This window comes from Agelaius tricolor, unplaced genomic scaffold (genome assembly GCF_023055355.1).
Source record: "Agelaius tricolor isolate 1412-34295 unplaced genomic scaffold, bAgeTri1.0.p SCAF_29, whole genome shotgun sequence".
Lineage (NCBI taxonomy): Eukaryota > Metazoa > Chordata > Aves > Passeriformes > Icteridae > Agelaius > Agelaius tricolor.
The window spans coordinates 3,217,815-3,235,018 of NW_027269289.1; the positions used below are offsets into that span (position 1 = coordinate 3,217,815).

A 17,204-nucleotide genomic window follows, 5' to 3' on the forward strand; every position below is an offset into this window, starting at 1 on the left:
TCCATGAGAGGCCTTAATTTCATCACCAAACCAAGCCAAACCAAACCAAACCATGGTGCTGATAAATCTGTCCCTCAGCTACAGGTTGTTGCTGAGGACTCTTCTCTGCCCTCCAAAAATCCCATCCACAGTGAGATCTTCCCACCTGCCAGGAGCATTACCTGCCCCAGCACCCTGCACACGCTGTTCTGCTGATCCCTGCATTTGGTGGGTGAGGGCAGTCCCATGTACCCCACACAGGCTGTCCTGCAGTCTCAGAGGAGGGGATATTGCAGATGGTAACACCTATGGAGTGTGTTTTGGTGCTCAGGGATGAAGAGAGGCTGAGCTCAGAAGTGGGAATTGCCTTTGCCCCAGCTGAATGAGGGTGGGGTGGGTGGAGAGGGGTGCCCTGGAAGGGATCCCTGAGTGTGACTGCAGGAGTTGTTGGGGCAGTGTGACACTGGGGTGGCAGGTCTGGAGGGGCATGGAGGGGCACAGATCTCGGTGCTAGACACCCCTGGGCTGTGGAAAACATTGTTCTGCCTGGATAAATCTGGGAACTAAGCCCTCAGCTGTCAAATAGCGGGTTCCCCATTCCACTGAACTGTCCCAAATACCAGCACGGAGCAGAGGATGGAGGGCTGGAATAGTTGACCTTTAAAGGTCCTTTCCAACCCAAACTGTTCCATGACTCAATTATTCTATGACCTTTTATCTTCCCTGCACACCCTTGTGCACACCAGAGGCCCCATCCCTGTGGGGTCACAAAGCTCCATCCCTTCACTTAGAGCAGGGTTCAGAAAAACTGGAGAGTGGCAGGAGAGAGCCTGGCAGGTGGGAACATCCCTGGGGGATGCAGTTTCCCTCTTTGCTGCAGGAATAAAAGAGAAGAGGGTCTCCTTCCACTCCATCCCATGCAACACCCCAATCCTATCCTGTCCCACCCCCCCCTCCCACCTCATTCCATTCCCATCCCATCCTGTCCTATCCCACCTGTTATCCTGTCCCATCTTACCTCACTCCACCCCATCCCACCCCACCCTTTATTCCATCCTGCACCAACCCCAGCATCCCATTCCACCCCACACAATCCTGCTCCAACCCCAGCATCCCATTCCACCCCACACAATCCTGCTCCAACCTCAGCATCCCATTCCACCCCACACAATCCTGCTCCAACCTCAGCATCCCATTCCACCCCACACAATCCTATCCCACTCCTCAGTTCCGCTCATCCCACCCCATCTCAAACCCACATCCCACCCCATCCCACCCCATCTCAAACCCACATCCCACCCCATCCCACCCCATCTCAAACCCACATCCCACCCCATCCCACCCCATCCCACCCCACCGTTCCATCCCCTGCCGTCCTCCCGCCGGTGCCGCGCCCCCGCCCCGCTCCGCCCCGGGGAGGCGGCGGCAGCCCCGGGCGGAGCGCGGTTCTCTCCCGGCTCCGCTCGGCTCCTCCGCCGGCCCCGCTCGGCCCCGCTCGGCCCCGGCCCCCGCCCCGGAGTGGCTGCGGCGGGGCCAAGCCGCGCCCCGCTCCGCCGCTATAAGAGCGCGGTGCGCCCCGCAAAGCAGGTACCGGCGGGGCCGCTCCGCTCCTCCAGCCTCCGCGGGTCCAGGAGGAGGAGGAGGAGGAGGGAGGGAGGAAGGGGGGGGGCCGGGCGCTGCTTTCTCCCCCCCGCGCCTCCCCCGAACCCCGATGCGGCCGGCCTGAGCAGCCGGGACGATGCTGCCGCTGCTGCCGCTGCTGCTGCTGAGCGCGGGGGCTGCCCCGGAGCCCGACTCGGCGCTGGTCACCCCGCTGCGCCTGGACCCCGACATCAACGGGCCCGCTTACTTCAGGGGGGGCCCTGCCGAGCCCCCGCGCGGGGGGCAGGCGGTGGTGATCCAGCTCTCGGCTTTCGGGGAGGATTTCTACCTCCACCTCTCCCCCGACGCCCGCTTCATCGCGCCCGCCTTCGCCGCGCACTACCTGGGGGCGGCCGCCCGCCCGCTGCCCGCTCTCCGCCACTGCTTCTACTCGGGGGATGTCAACGCCGACCGCGAGTCCTTCGCCGCCCTCAGCCTTTGCGGGGGGCTCCGGGGGGCTTTCGGCTACCGGGGAGCCGAGTACCTGATCAGCCCGCTGGCGGGGGGCGCGCCCGGGGGGCTCCACCGCCTGCAGCGCCGCAGCCCCGGCCGCCCCGTCGGGGCCGGAGCATCCCGGTGCGCCGTGGGCTCCGGGCTCACCCCCGGCGTGCTGCAGGCGCTCGACAAGTACCGGGGGCGTGCGGGGGGGAAAGGCGGCCGCGCCAAGCGCTTCGCCTCGGTCCCGCGCTACGTGGAGACCTTGGTGGTGGCCGACGAGTCGATGGTGAAGTTCCACGGGGATGACCTGCAGCACTACCTGCTCACCCTGATGGCCACGGCCGCCCGCCTCTACAAGCACCCCAGCATCCGTAACCCCATCCAGATCTCCGTGGTCAAGTTCCTCCTGATCGGGCAGGATGACAAGGGGCCCAAAGTCACCAGCAACGCCGCCCTCACCCTCCGCAACTTCTGCGCCTGGCAGAAGAAGTGGAACAAGGTCAGCGACAAGCACCCCGAGTACTGGGACACCGCCATCCTCTTCACCAAGCAGGTGGGTGCAGGGGGGCCCGAGGAGCTGCTCCCCCCTGGCACAGAGCCCTGCACTGGGCTGAGGTGTTCTGCCTCCTGTGTGCATGACCGGGGGATGGGGGAGGTTGTGCCTGTGCCTGTCCCTCTTTCCCAGGGAACCTCCACTCTCAGATGCTGGGTGGGGGGACCAGAGGCATGGAGCAAGCAGACTTGGGCCAGCCCTTGCTGTCCCCTGGGCAGGTTTTGGCTAGCAGCCTGCAAAAATCCCTGCCATGGGGTGAGTGAGGCCGGGAGGTGTCCAAAGGCAGGATGCCCCACGGGCAGAAACCTGCTGCTCTATCTCCTGCCTCCATGCTGGAGCTTGGCAGCGAGTGCCCTGAGGCTCTGAGTGCGCCCTGAAATGAGAGGTCTGAGCCCAGAAGAGGAGGAGCATGGTCCTGTTCCCCCTCCCCAGCTGGGAAGAGCTCACAGTGCCACCTGCCAAGAAAAAACCTCTCCCTGCTTCCTCTGACTCATGCGTGAGGTTCTCCTGAGAACCTGGACCTCTCCTCAGCACTGGCTGCGCTGCATGGACCCGGTTCAGGGCTGGAAGTGAAGCACCAGAGATCAGCCAGCACTACAGCCCTCGAGTGGGGGAGAGCAGAGAGCCACTGCCCCCAGTGCCTGGCTGCATCCCTGTGGTGGGAGAGAGGCCTGGAGCTGCCTTTGGCGTGGCTCCGTGGTGATGTGGCGTGTGGGATGAGCTCTGCATCCTCCCACCCCCACAAACTGGGTGACACCAAAGCTCCCACAGCCTCTCCCCATTGTTCCTCCCTCCCTGTAGTCCTGTCTCAGTGTGGACATCAGTCCAGTGCCTGCATCCCAAAATCCCTGATGGGATGGGAGGAGGATGAGCCCAGCTTGGAGGGGTCAGTCACGTCTTATCTTGGCTGCAGCAGGATTTGGCAGAAAAGGCTCCTTGCATTTTCTCCTTCCACTATCCCTGCCCAGATGTTTTTGGATTAGGGACAGGTGAGGAACTCCCCTCAGCAGCAGGGAGACCATTCCCAAAACATTTTTCCAGGTCAAGCACTTGTGGTGGGTGGGAAGGATACAGCATCCAGCTCAGTTCAGCTGTCCCTAGCCTGGGCTCAGCAAGGGCTGACAATGGCCCGGAGCCATCGATGCTGTGCAGGACGTGTAGGATCCTGTCCTGTGTGTCTTCTTGTCCTCCCCACCCCGGGCCAGCTGTGAATCCTCTGGGAGCACAGGCAGGATGGAAGGCCAGGCTGCTGGAGCAGCTCACAGAGGAGGACACTGCTGACACCTCTGCAGGGAGGAGGCAGCTCCACCTCTGGTGGAAGCCCCGTGAGGTCACTGGAGCTGCACGTGGGACAGAGCCGGTCCCAGCCATTCAAAAGATGTGGATCACGTCTGGGCTGCATTTTTTACACATTGCTAAACCATCCATTCCTGAAATCCCAAAGCAAGCTCAATGCAAAGGCACACGGTCAGGGAGACATCTGCCTTCCTTGAGTGCATCCATCTGTGGTCCCCTGACATCCCAAAGCTTATCTTCCTGCCAAAAAGCTGTTACATAAGCCCCCGACTTAAATTTCACCTCCAGGCTGGTTGATAGGCAGTTTTCACTGTGATGATGAGCTGCTGACGAATGGGGCTCTGTTTTACTGCTTGGATTTGCTCCCTTCCAACACTGAATGATGGATTTGCCTTTGGGAAGCTCAGTCCTGATCAGCTGGTGGGAATCTGCAGATTCCCTTCCTACCTGAGCCACTGCTTGTTGGAGGGTCCTGCAGAGCATCCAGCCTTCAGCTGCTCTCCTGGAAATATCTCTGCACACCATGGCAAGGGGCTTGTCCATCCTTCCCACCCCTCCTGGACCTCACGCTGTCTGCACATCTTTGCTTTGCTGTAAAACCAAAGGGAAGTTGCATGAAGGAAGATCTGGCTGCAGCCTAGCACTTGGGGGAATTTGGAAACTGCAGCTCAAGCCTCAGCTTTTTGGAGCTGCTTTGGATGCACACAGGAAGCCTCTGTGGCAGGGAGAGTGCTTGTGACTCTGAGCAGGTGAATTAATGCACAAGGATCCCCCTGACTGACCTGTGGAACGTCTTGAGAAGTTCACAAGGGATGATGAGAAGCCTTGGGAGGTTCCCATGCAGGAAGGTCAGGCTGTCAGAGTGCTGATGCACTGAGCAGGTTGCCTGCAGCCCCTTGGGGGACCAAGGGTCCTCCCTGTACCTGTGCCAGCAGAGGGGACACCAGTGACAGAGAGCAAAGGCAGAGCTGGCTCCTTGCACGGTGCTTTCCACCCTAAACCTCTTCCATTTCTCTCTGCTCCCCTCCTGAGCAGCCTCAACACTGGCAAGGCTGAAGGAGGCATTCAGGTGGGGGATCAGGACCTGTCATTAAGGTCAGAGATGTCATGGCCAGGCTGTCCTGAGGAGGCTGTGGTGAGCAGTGAGGGAAAAGCCCCCAGAGAGCTGCTGGTGGTGAATCCCAGTGAGGCTCCGAGCGAGAAGTGGGTCAGTGTGTCAGTGCAGGTGTTGGGCTGGGAGCCAGAGCTCGCTGTGCTGGCGAGGAAAGAACTCTTCAAAGAGCACTGAGAGCTCTTCAAAGAGCACTGAGCAGGGAGCTGTGAGCTGTGAGGCTGGGACATTCCTCCCCGTGCCCCATCCTCACCCCCAAACCCCCAGTGCTGGTCAGAGCAGGGGCTCCTGGGCAAGCTGCAGCCCTGGGTTGGCTCAGGGTGGTGATGCCACTGGCTCTTGGTGGTGTTTTGGGACTGGGACTCTGCCCCTGGGCTTGCCAGCACCATTAATCAACCTGTGCCCAGCAGTGGTGGCACTGCCAGGGCAAGGTGGGGCTGCCACCTCTTCTCCTGGGATCAGGGATGCAGCAGGGCCCCAGCTGGGCAGGAGAATTGCAGAGCAAAGTGCTGAACTCAGTTGCGTGATGGGGTTTTCCACCACCAGAGCAGACCCAGACGTTTCTTCACGTCACCTCTCTGGAGATGCCGGTCCTGCCTGTGCCTCCACACTCGTGGCCCCAGGTCTCCTGTTAAAGCCATCTCAGCCCTGGCTGGGGCTCTCTGAAGTCATCAGGGCTGTGATTTACCCACGGCTGAACCTGCCTGCGCGGGAATGCCTGCAGCTTGGAAACCTTGCTGGAAATATTGGCAGAGCAGCTCCTGCAGGATTTTGAGCAACCCAGGCGCTTTGGCTGGGCGAGTGCTGAGCATGAATCACACTTATTTATAGCATGGGAGCGCCCAGAGAGTCCCTTGCTTTTCTTTTCATGTGGAAACAGCCCTGTGCCCGCTGCATGGCCTCCCTGGCAGCTCTGGGGCAGCACCCAGGGAGGGGAGGATGCTCCAGCCCTCCCAAACCCAAACCACACCCAGCAGGGGAAGGGAGCACCTGGGACAAGATTACTGCCAGGCTGCAGCATCAGTGTGCCTAAAATGGACTTTTCTTAGCAGGAGCACCTGGGGAAGGGCAGATCTGCCCACGATGAGACCCTTTCCAGCCTCTCTCCTGGCAACATCTATGTAGGATGTGGCTGTCCTCAGTTTGGGGGTGGAAGCCTGGGCTGGTTCATCCTGGGCTGGTTCATCCGTTTATCAGCTGGGCTTGGTTGCTCCTTGAAGGATGGCTGCAGAGTGTCTTAGAGAGGCAGGAGCACCTTCTTTAGCCTTGGAAACCTCTGGACCTGGTCCAGGGCTTCCTTTTTTCTTGGAAGAAGCTGAGAAATGAGATTGAGAAGTGGCTCAGCCCTGAGTCCAAGGCCAGATGTGTTCCCATGCACTCACCTGGGTCTAGTCCTTGAGCTCACACTTAAGACCAAGGGAACCAGGCTGGCTCGTCCGTGACAAAACCAGCTCCACCCTGGCCAGAGCAGCTGCTTGGGTAGGAAAAGCTGTTGCTGAAGGCAGAGCAGGATGCTACACACATCCCTGGTGCTGGGGTTGAGTGCAAACACACCCTTGCAGCCTGGGCTGGGTCAGGATTGATGTTTCCTGTCTCTGTATCTCGGTGTGGTTCCCACACCTTTGGGCTTTCCTCCCATCAGGAGCTCCCCATGAGGGGCCAGGGATGAGGTGGGAAAGGGGAACAGTGACACCTGTGCTGTCCCCAGGACTAACCCCTTCTCTCTGTGCCTGGCAGGACCTGTGTGGTGCCACCACCTGTGACACGCTGGGGATGGCAGACGTGGGCACCATGTGTGACCCCAAGCGCAGCTGCTCCGTCATCGAGGACGACGGGCTGCCCTCGGCCTTCACCACCGCCCACGAGCTGGGTAAGGCTCCAGCCCTCCTCTTCCTCTCAGCAGCAGTCCCAGGGGCTGCCAGGGTTCAGGAACTGCCCTGGTTTTGGCTTCTGGGAGATGAGACTACAGGTGGTGTCTGGTGAGGCAGAGTAGAAATTTTCTAGAGTAGAAATCTATTTTGATTTAAGTAGAATGTACATCTTTAAGTATGTAGCTTGCTGTGTAGTCGGACTGCAAAAGCCCAGGCTCAAAGAAACTGCTTCAGTGAAAGACAGATAAAAGGAAAAGAGACAGAGAGTGATAGAGAGAGACAGAGACTGCTGGGAAAGCAAGTCAACTTGACCTAGAAATTCTTTCTGATAAAGAAGAACTAGCAGCAAATGTCACACAAAATTCATAAAAATGAATATGTATGAACTTATTGTGAAATTGTATACATATGTATTTGAGAAGGAGATAGAAACAGGCCTGAAGTTCCCAGAGGTACACATGTCATTTTAGGGGAATGATTCCCACATGCATCCAGCGCTGTCATAAACACACCGGCTTTACAACTTCCACAAAAGTTGTGGAGTTTTGTTTAACTCCATAAAACACTGGTGATAGGGAAACTCTGCCTTTCCTGCTGAGCCAGGTGGGAAAGGGCTGCTGAGGGAGCTGAATGAGCTTTGCTCTCATGGTTGCTCCCACAGCTGGGTGTCCAGGATTCAGGAGTCCTGAAATAACAGGCAGAGGGCACACCTACCTCTGGGAGGGAGGAGACAGAGGACAAGTGCTGAACTCACCTGTCACCTTCTCTTCACTCCCTTGCCCTTCCTTTCCTGTGTGCTTTCCATGGGCATGAGGCATCTGGGAGAGAGCTGGAATGCTTGCTGGCTCTTCTGGGCTGTCCACAGCTGCAATCCTTGTGGGTCTGCCCCACTCCATGTCTCAGTCTCTGCTGAAAGAAGTGGGGGGGTTCCTGCTCTCGTGCTGTGCTGGGTTATTCATGCTGCCTCCCTTATCCCACGCCCAGGCCATGTGTTCAACATGCCCCACGACAACGTGAAGGCCTGTGAGGAGGTCTTTGGCAGGCTGAAGACCAACCACATGATGTCCCCCACCCTCATCCAGATCGACCGTGCCAACCCCTGGTCAGCCTGCAGCGCTGCCATCATCACTGACTTCCTGGACAGCGGCCATGGTGAGCCCTGCTGTGCCCCTCACCCCCTGCCCGTGTCCCTGTCCCCTGGGAACAGGGTCCAGCCCTGCAGGTCCTTACTGGGAAAAGGTGGTTGGCTGTAGAGCTCTTCCTCTTCTGGCTCTATGAACAAATTCAGAAGGAAATGGGAGGTTGGCAGCATTTCTGTAGTGTCCAGACCTCCTGTGTGTCCCCAGCAGTGACATCTGCACTCAGGCTGCTGGCACAGCTCCAAAGCATCACCAGTGGGTGGAATCCTCTGTGTCTGGGATACAGCCAAGATCGAGGGCATCCCTGGGCTAGCTTTGGCCCAATCTCTCCCTCATGTCCCTGCAGCAGTGCCTTCCCTCCCCACTCCCCACCCTGGTCCCTACAGCCCCCAGGAGCTGACAGACCCTCTCCCACCCCTGCAGGGGACTGTCTGCTGGACCAGCCTGCCAAACCCATCCCTCTGCCCGAGGACCTGCCGGGCACGAGCTACAGCCTGAACCAGCAGTGCGAGCTGGCCTTCGGGGTGGGCTCCAAGCCCTGCCCCTACATGCAGTACTGTGCCAAGCTGTGGTGCACGGGCAAGGCCCGGGGGCAGATCGTGTGCCAGACCCGGCACTTCCCCTGGGCCGACGGCACCGCCTGCGGCGATGGGCGCTTCTGCCTCAAGGGAGCCTGCGTGGAGAGGCACAACGTCAGCAAGTACAGGGTGAGTGCCAGTGCTGGGAGCCCAAAACCAGCCCCAAAACAGGGCACTCAGTGAGTACAGGGCGAGTGCCTGTGCTGGAAACCCAAAAACACCCCACTCAGCAAGTACAGGGTGAGTGCTTCTGCTGGGAATGCAAAAACACCCCCAAACCAGGGCACTCAGTGAGTACAGGGTGAGTGCCTGTGCTGGGAGCCCAAAACAGGCCATTCAGTGAGTACAGGGTGGGTCCCTGTGCTAGGAGACACAAAACCACCCTAAAGGGTCACTCAGTGAGTATAGGGCGAGTGCCTGTGCTGGGAGCCCCAAAAGCACCCCACAAAGTCACTTTGAGCAGGTGCTGGCAGAGATATCCCCCATCTCCTGCTGGTGGAGACTCATCATGGGGATACTGATGTGGAAAGAGCAGGAGATTCCTTGGGGATCATGCATTTCTCAGGGAGTGAGGCTGCTGCTCTGCTCCAGCCAGACCTGGGCAAGTCTCACAGAATTTGCTGTGTTGGAAGGGACCCACAAGGATCATTGAGTCCAGCTACTGGCCCTACTCAGGACCATTCCCAAGAGTCACACCACACACCTGAGAGGATTGTCCAAATGCTTCTTGAGCTCTGTCAGGCTTGGGGCTGTGACCACTTTCCTGGGAGCCTGTTCAGTGCCCCAGCACCCTCTGGGGGAAGAACTTTTTCCTGATATCCAACCTAACCCTCACCTGACACGACTTCAGACCACTCCCTTGGGTCCTCTCACTCACCACAGAGAAGAGATCAGCATGCACCCCTTGGATCCCCTCACCAGGAAGGTGACCTTATTGCTCTCTACAACTTCCTGAAGAGAGGCTGCAGACAGGTGGGGTCGGTCTCTTCCACCAGGCAGCACTGACAGAACCAGAGGACACAGTCTCAAGCTACATCAGGGAAAGTATAGGTTGGATATTAGGAAAAATTTTTTCAATGAAAGAATAATAAAGCACTGGAATGCTCTTCCCAGGGAGGTGGTAGAATCACCATCTCTGGATGTGTTTAAAAAAAGACTAGACATGGCACTGGGTGCTAGAGTCTAGTTGAGGTGTGAGGGCATAGGTTGGACTCGATAATCTCAGAGGTCTCTTCCAACCTCATTATTCTGTGATTCTGTTTGTGGGTGGTTGGAGGTTTTCCTAGTGCAGGGATGGCTCCAGGTGTGGGGATGATGGGCGTGCAGCGGTTGCAGGTTTTCCTAGTGCAGGGATGGCTCCAGGTGTGGGGATGATGGGCGTGCAGCCCCTCAGGCTGTCCCTCCCTGCAGGTGGACGGCGGCTGGGCCAGGTGGGCGCCGTACGGGCCGTGCTCCCGGAGCTGTGGTGGCGGGGTGCAGCTGGCCCGGCGGGAGTGCAGCGACCCCGTGCCGGCCAACGGGGGCTCCTACTGCGAGGGCATCCGCGTCAAGTACCGCTCCTGCAACCTGGAGCCCTGCGCTGCTGCAGGTAAGGGCTGGGGCTCAGCCTGTAACCACCCCAGACAACCAAAGCTGGAGGTGCAGGCTGGTGCCCAACACCACCTCCCTACTGTTTTCAGTGCCAGGGAAGAGCTTCCGTGAGGAGCAGTGCGAGGCTTTCAATGGCTACAGTCACAGCACGAACCGCCTGACTGCCTCCGTCTCCTGGGTTCCCAAATACTCCGGTGTCTCGCCCCGGGATAAGTGCAAGCTCATCTGCCGGGCCAACGGCACCGGCTACTTCTATGTGCTGGCACCCAAGGTTGGTGAGAGACCCCCAGGGTCAGTGCCTGGACTGTGGGATGGCTCCAGTGCCCCTGGAGATAAATAGATTTTCCTTGTCTGGTGGGTGGATGGTGTTAGGTGAGGTGCCACCAGTCTGGTATGAATCAGCCTGGGGCTGGAGCTGGTCCATGGAGGGTCTTCCTCTGGAAGATGTCATTTTAACCTTTTGTAAATGTGCCTCTGGCATATTTCTGTGGTTCTGGGATAGAGGATGATAGTTTGGTACTGGGGAAGCAACGGGCAGGGCAGGGTGGACATCCAGACATGGGACTGAGCGGGATGGTGTTAGCAGTGTCCCCTGTGCAGTTTGTTCCCTGCAATGGAAAGGATAGGAAATTCTCTAGATGGGAGCAGAAAAGAGATGTAGTCCCATCTATCTCTTCTCAGAGACCCCAAAATCCTGCCTGCAAAGCAGAACATGGGCAAAGAGCGACTTGGTGCCTGCTGGCATCTCCTCAGGACCTGTCAGATGGATTGGGGTGGGATGGGCACAGCTCGGGAGATGTCAGAGGGAAATGCAGCAGCTTGTTTTTCTCACCTGGTTTAGGTTGTGGATGGCACCCCTTGCTCCCCGGACTCCACCTCGGTCTGTGTCCAGGGCAAATGCATCAAGGCAGGCTGTGATGGGAAACTGGGCTCCAAGAAGAAGTTTGACAAATGCAGTGTCTGCGGAGGAGACAACAAGAGCTGCAAGAAGGTCTCAGGCTTGTTCACCAAACCCATGTGAGTGTTTGATTATCATGTGTACTTCTCCAACTCCCAGCTCTGTGTTTTGGTGTGGGGGATGCAGGAAGGTTGTGGAGATGGTGATGGGATAAATCCATCCTGAGCCAAATCTGCTGGTGCACGTGCACATCACTGCACAGACACCTGGGCTGGCTCTGAAGGAGCAGCAGGACACATTTAATGTCCTGTTGACTTCTGCTGATGGAGTGCTGTTGAGCCAGAGGGGCTGAAGCATCTTCCTGTAACTGGATGACATCAGCCTAGACAAAACTCAATGCAGCAAGGAAATTCAAACTAATCCTCACAGGAAGAAGACAAACATAGGGGTGGGAGGATCTCAAGGCTGGAGTAATTCCCCATGTCACAGATAGGAGCTGATTGACATTTCCCAAATGTTCTCCCTTCAGAGACATTTTGGGTAATTGTATCATTACTAATACTTTTATCTTTACATGGTGGTTTCCTTCCCTGGGAAGCATTTTTCACAACAGAAGATTTTTATCTATATCATATTTGGAATAACATTGATTTGCATAGCATTTTCTTTTTCCTGCATCTTGGGCAAAGGTTCAGGGCTTTCTCACTTTTCTCTGGTTCTGGACAGTTTTTCTTTCATGTGTCCATATCTTCTGCATCTGAGGCGTGGTCTGTGCATTGTGTCCTGTGCTGATGTCCTGCCCTAAAGTCTCCCCCCTGCCCCAGCCCACAGAGCAGGCTTTGCCCCCGGGCAAGGCAGTCCTGTCCAGATAGCTCAATCCCTCTTGGAGACAGAGTGTCCAAATACCCAGGCTGCTCGTAGCCCTGGCTACCTTAAGCAAGCCAAGTGGATTTCAGCTCTTTAGTGATTATCAGCTCTCTTATGATTTCAGCTCTTTTCTTGCTTGCTAAGGTGCTGGGGGGCTCGGGGGAGAAGCAGACAAGAGAGAGAAGTAGAGGTCCTGGTGGTTCCACAGCGATGGGTTTATTGAGGGGTCTGTGAAGTGTTCCAGCCACGGCTTTTCTTCTCCTGAATGGGCTAAAACAGCCTCTTTTTATAGGGTACAGAGGGATCCAAACTTGTCCAATAGTAGGGGTTACTGGAAAGTGACCTATGGGGTTACAGAGATAAGCTGGGGTTACAGAGATAAGCTAGGGTCTGAGCGGTGGAAGACAGGAGCTTATTTTGCTGTCTCATCATGACTCAGCAATTCCTACTGTTAAGCCTCAGCCCTCCACAGGGTCTTGGACAATTCTGTGGGGTCTGCTACACTGCCCGCTCTTCCCTTTCAGGCATGGCTACAACTTCGTGGTGGTCATCCCCGCGGGCGCCTCCAACATCGACATCCGCCAGCGGGGCTACAAAGGCCTCGTCAGCGACGACAACTACCTGGCGCTGAAGAACGCGCAGGGCAAGTACCTGCTCAACGGGCACTTCATCGTCTCGGCCGTCGAGAGGGACCTGATGGTCAAGGGCAGCGTCCTGCGCTACAGCGGCACCGGCACCGCCGTCGAGAGCCTCCAGGCCTTCAAACCCATCCAGGAGCCCCTGACTCTAGAGGTGCTCTCCGTGGGAAAGATGACCCCTCCCCGTGTGCGCTACTCCTTCTACCTCCCCAAGGAGAGCAAGGAGGACAAGTCCTCCTACAGGAAGGAGGGCAAGACCCCGCCGGACCTCAACAACAGCGTGCTCAGCCTGTCCAACCGCCTGGATGGCGGGAGGCCGAGCTACAAGCGGCCCTCGTACAAGTGGGCGGTGGGTGGCTGGGAGGCGTGCTCTGTCACGTGTGGCGATGGCTTGCAGAAGCGCTCCGTGGCTTGCCGCGACTCCTACGGCCAGCCGGCCGCCGAGTGCGACGCCGCGCAGCGCCCCGCCGACGTCCGGCTCTGCGGGGAGCCCTGCCCGGCCTGGGAAGCTGGACCTTGGTCTTCCTGCTCCAAGAGCTGTGGTCGGGGTTTCAAGAGAAGGGCGTTGAAGTGCGTGGTGCCCAGCGGGCGCCTGCTGCCCCGGGAGAGTTGCAATTTTCGGAGGAAGCCGCAGGAGCTGGATTTCTGCACCTTGAGGCCGTGCTGAGCAGGTCAAGGGGTGCCTGCGAGGAAGGGCGTGTGCCAGAGGTTGGGAGTGGGGGAGATGTCCATAGCACATAGCAAAAGGGGGAAAAATAAGGAAAAAAATGGGAACAAAAAGGGACCTGGGTGTGGGGATAGCCCTGTGCACCTGGGAGAGAGGGCTTTTACCAACCAGGTCGCTTGGAGACAGAGCGGGAATGAACATCTACCTCGAAGCCACTGGACGACACGGAAACCACCGGTGGAGGCTGGGAACTGGGGGGACAGATGGAAGCGAGGAGGATCATCCCTGCCTGTGATGGATCTGTGGTACAGGCAGGGAGATGCCCCTAAATTGCACAGATGAAGCCTCCCCCCACCTTCCCAGGACCAACCCTACCTCCCTTCTCCCTGGACTCCCCCAACACTCATGCTAAACGGGACCAAAAGGATTTACCAATGCAACGACCACCGGTGCGATGAGGCACTGGGACTGATGCCTCCAGGGCTTGCTGGTGGGGACTTTGTTGTCCCAGCAGCATCCCCGGGCCAGGCTGGAAGGTGGTGGCTTTATTTTCATTCTCTCCTCGTGTTTATGACCTGACCAGTGTAAATTTTATGGTGCTTAACTCTGTATTTTTTTAACCTCCTTCCTCCCCTCCTGATGGATGTAAACCTTGCATAGCAGGGCTGGTGTTATTCCCAGGGGATCTCACCAGCCTGAGGTTTCCTATGGTGCTTTGGGATGGGGCTGTGTGAACATCTGGATGCTCCTTTACACCCTGGTCCACCTGAAGCTTTTCAGGGCTAAAAGGCATCACAGTGGACCTGAGGTTTGAGCTGTCATTCCAAAAAAGCAGCAAGCAGCTGTGCTGTAGTTCCACAGGGTCAGACACAGCCCCCCCAGCCACTGAGACTTTGCTTTGCTCTGGAAATGGTGCTCAATGCTCAATGGGACCAGTATGTCATGCCCAGACTTCCCATAGCCTCCAGCCTTTAACCAGGCTGGGGTATTTTTCCTCTGTGTAAAGCCTCCCTGAGATATCCTGAGCTCTGTCAGAGCTGGGGTCACTTCCCTGGCATCCCTTTGGAGCTGAGGGAGAGGGAGACTAATTTGGGTCTTTGGCTTTCCTGAGGAAAAAGGGGCTCAGTGGGGTTCAGGCATGCAGGGAAAGAGGGACTGTCAACCCTCTTGCTGCTGCAAAGCATCTACAAGCAGATTCCCCCTCCAGTTATTCTGGGCTTGTTCTGTGCCTCTGGGGTTATTCTGCACCTCTGACAGTTTTGTAGCATCGTGCCTGTTGTGGTCAGAGGCTGTTTTACCTCTCCCAAACCCCATTCATCATTGAGGTCTCTTGCTCAGATCAAATCATCAAGGCACCATTGAGTTTTTTGCTTTGTCACTGATGCAGGTGCCTCTTAATCAATGAGCTGTGACTGTGAGCAAGCCAAAGCTTCTGGGTCAAGCTGTGCAGTCGCTGGGATCAGCAGAAAGGTATTGTAGGGATGAGACACAGATTTTGGGTAGGCAGAATATGCCATCTCAGCAAATAAAGGCTTGGAGCCTGCCATGCTTGTTGGAGGTCCAACAAGGAAACTCCGTTGCCCCTTGGGTGGTTCCAGAAGGTCTCCAGCTGTGGGCAAGGTGAGAATGACAAGAAAGGGGACAGGTGGCACGAGAGTTCCCTTCTTAGATCTTTGCAGCAGCTCACAAGCTCCTTGTGACAATGTTTGTGGGCTCATCCTCCCTGGGGATCCTCCTAGAGGATCCATCTAATGCCTCTTTCAACGCAATCATGTTTTAGGTCTCCACGCTGCTCCACAGAGCCAGGAGCAGATGTTGTGGTTGCTCTGCACAGCAGGGAACGGGAGTTAATGTTCTTAGGAAATCCCTTCCAGGTCTCCATTCCCATGAACATACCACCCATTTTCCGGGGGTTTTCCTGCATATCTGAGCCCGCTGCACTTCCCTCTGGGGACAGAGCTCTGCGGAGCTGCCCTTTGGTGTCCTGCCATCCCACAGCTGCTTTCTAAGCCACCGAGAAATTGTCAGCCTGGTTGCTGAGGAGGGGAGGGATTCCTCGTGTGTGGTTCTTCTGCTGAGGGTGCAGCAGGAGGACGGAGATGCCGACGGTTCTGGCTGCTTTGTGTATACCATGTATACTGAACATCAATCTCTGCTGTTTGTGCGTCAGTAGCAAACCTGAAATAAATCTGTATTTAAAGTTACCCCCGGGGGGACACGCTCCTGCAAGGGTTGTTTTGTTGGTGGCTGCAGGGTATTCTTTGTGTTATTGTGAGCCTGACCCCTCTATAGTGTCAGCTCATTAACTAAAGAACAAAACTGATCCTTTTTGGGCTTTCCTAAAAACAGAGGCCAGACAAAATGGAGGGAATAAAAAGCATTTCTATTTATTGAAGGGCCTTCAGGTACATTTCAGGCAGACAAAACCCACCCAAAAATGGACAATGGGTCACGGGTTTCACACTTTATAAGTTTGGTCCATTTACATTTTGGGGGTTCATCTTCCAATTCCAGCTGCAGCTGATGAAGTCATTGACCCCAAGTTTGCTGCCCCCAACTCCCTTTTGTTCCCATCTCTGGGGCCTGAGGCAGTGAGGTGTCCTTGATTGCCAGGCCTGGAGAGGAATTGTTGTGTCTGCCCCAAATGGGGAAGCAGCAGCTCCCACTGTGTGTGGAGTTTGGAGTTATGCACTAAAGAACTGCAGGATTGCAAATAGATGGAAAATAGAAAAGCTTTAGTTGTACACTGAAGAACTGCAGGATTACAATTTCATAATTGTTCCTTTCCCTTCTGCTTCTTTCTCACACCTTCACTTCCACCTCTATGGGGGAATTGTGTCATTGCTGAGGCTTTGTGGGCTTTGCTTTCCAGAGGGAAAGGGATGCTGAGCACCTTTTCTAACCCAACAGCCAAGCCCTCAAGCATCGTTTTCCATCTCATGCAGCCCTGAAACATATGAAAAATAGAAAACCTAAAATCCGAAGGCATCAGAACCAACACCTTTATAAGTCCAACAGGTTTATTCTGATTTGCTTCTGCCACAGGATTGGTTAATGGTAAAAAGGAAACCCAACCTGAAGGAGCCCCGTGGTGAATCAGTTCCTGTGAGCCCCAGGGGAATTGGGGATGCTCATTGAAGGAGGCTGGTTTGCCTTAGGCTGGAATCAGGATGTTCTTTTGTCAGGGTGACAGGAATATAGAGTTAAAATGATTGATGTAAAGTGGAACAGCACTCTCACATCCTGGAACAACCCTGTCTGTGTGCTCCTCCTAAGATTCTCAGCACACCCTCCCTGAGTCAGAGCCCTCTCTCTGCCGTGTTGTGCTGGGGCCAATGCTCAGATAAAGCCTTTCCTGCTCCTGGGCTGTGTCAGCTCAGGGATGCCTGATGTCACCCCCCAGCTCCCAACAGGTTGCCTGGGATTTTATTTTCCCCCAGCAAATGCAATTTATTTCCCCATTATGTTGTAATGATTTGGCAAATTTCATGTGTTTTATTGGGGGAAGGCTCAGTTTGCTTTCCATCATCACAGAATCCCAGAACAGTCAGTGTTGGAAGGGACCATGGAGATCATCTCCTTCCATCCCCTTCTGCCACAAACAGGGACCTCCCACTGTCCCAGGGTGCTCCAACCCTGTCCAACCTGGCCTTGGGCACTTCCAGGGATGGGGCAGCCACAGCTGCTCTGGGCCAGGGCCTCCCCACCCTCACAGGGAAGAATTTCTGTGTAATGTTCAATCCTAAAGCAACAGACACAGCTGGGAACCTTCCCCCTCAGCAGCTCCTACAAGGAGCCTCCTCTCACAATAAAGTTCACTTCCACCCCAAATATATCCCACACTGCAAAGGCAACAGCTGCAAATGGCTTTATTGGGAGCAAGGAGGGAAATTCCCACCTGTTACAGCCACAACTTTTGCCTCAAGTATCTGTTCAGG

General features: G+C 56.2%; 2 protein-coding genes across 9 annotated transcripts in view; one reads left to right on the forward strand and one right to left on the reverse strand.

Moving 5' to 3' along the window:
* ADAMTS8 (ADAM metallopeptidase with thrombospondin type 1 motif 8) overlaps window positions 1–2,083 on the reverse strand; it is a 31,430-nt gene extending 29,347 nt beyond the window's left edge. For 7 of the 8 annotated variants that reach the window (XR_011682789.1, XR_011682787.1, XR_011682786.1 and 4 more), the window contains exon 1: window positions 1,964–2,083. The gene's annotated coding sequence lies outside the window, so the exon portion shown is untranslated. Of the gene's footprint in view, window positions 1–1,828; window positions 1,926–1,963 lie in introns of those variants that run through there. The other variant, XM_071449867.1, reaches the window with a different exon arrangement.
* On the forward strand, window positions 1,399–15,470 carry ADAMTS15 (ADAM metallopeptidase with thrombospondin type 1 motif 15). The gene is made up of 8 exons (XM_071449865.1): window positions 1,399–2,611; window positions 6,756–6,888; window positions 7,874–8,041; window positions 8,452–8,735; window positions 10,017–10,194; window positions 10,286–10,467; window positions 11,038–11,213; window positions 12,486–15,470. The coding sequence occupies exons 1-8, from the start codon at window positions 1,718–1,720 to the stop codon at window positions 13,264–13,266; spliced, it is 2,796 nt and encodes a 931-aa protein (XP_071305966.1). The 5' UTR covers window positions 1,399–1,717; the 3' UTR covers window positions 13,267–15,470.
* The last annotated feature ends 1,734 nt before the right edge of the window (window positions 15,471–17,204 follow it).

Bases quoted from the DNA above. Each gene is read 5' to 3' on its own strand.
- ADAMTS15 (XM_071449865.1), top strand. From the start codon at position 1,718: ATGCTGCCGCTGCTGCCGCTGCTGCTGCTGAGCGCGGGGGCTGCCCCG. The intron at 8,042-8,451 runs GTGAGCCCTGCT...CCACCCCTGCAG, and splicing joins CTTCCTGGACAGCGGCCATG to GGGACTGTCTGCTGGACCAG. The intron at 10,195-10,285 runs GTAAGGGCTGGG...TACTGTTTTCAG, and splicing joins GGAGCCCTGCGCTGCTGCAG to TGCCAGGGAAGAGCTTCCGT.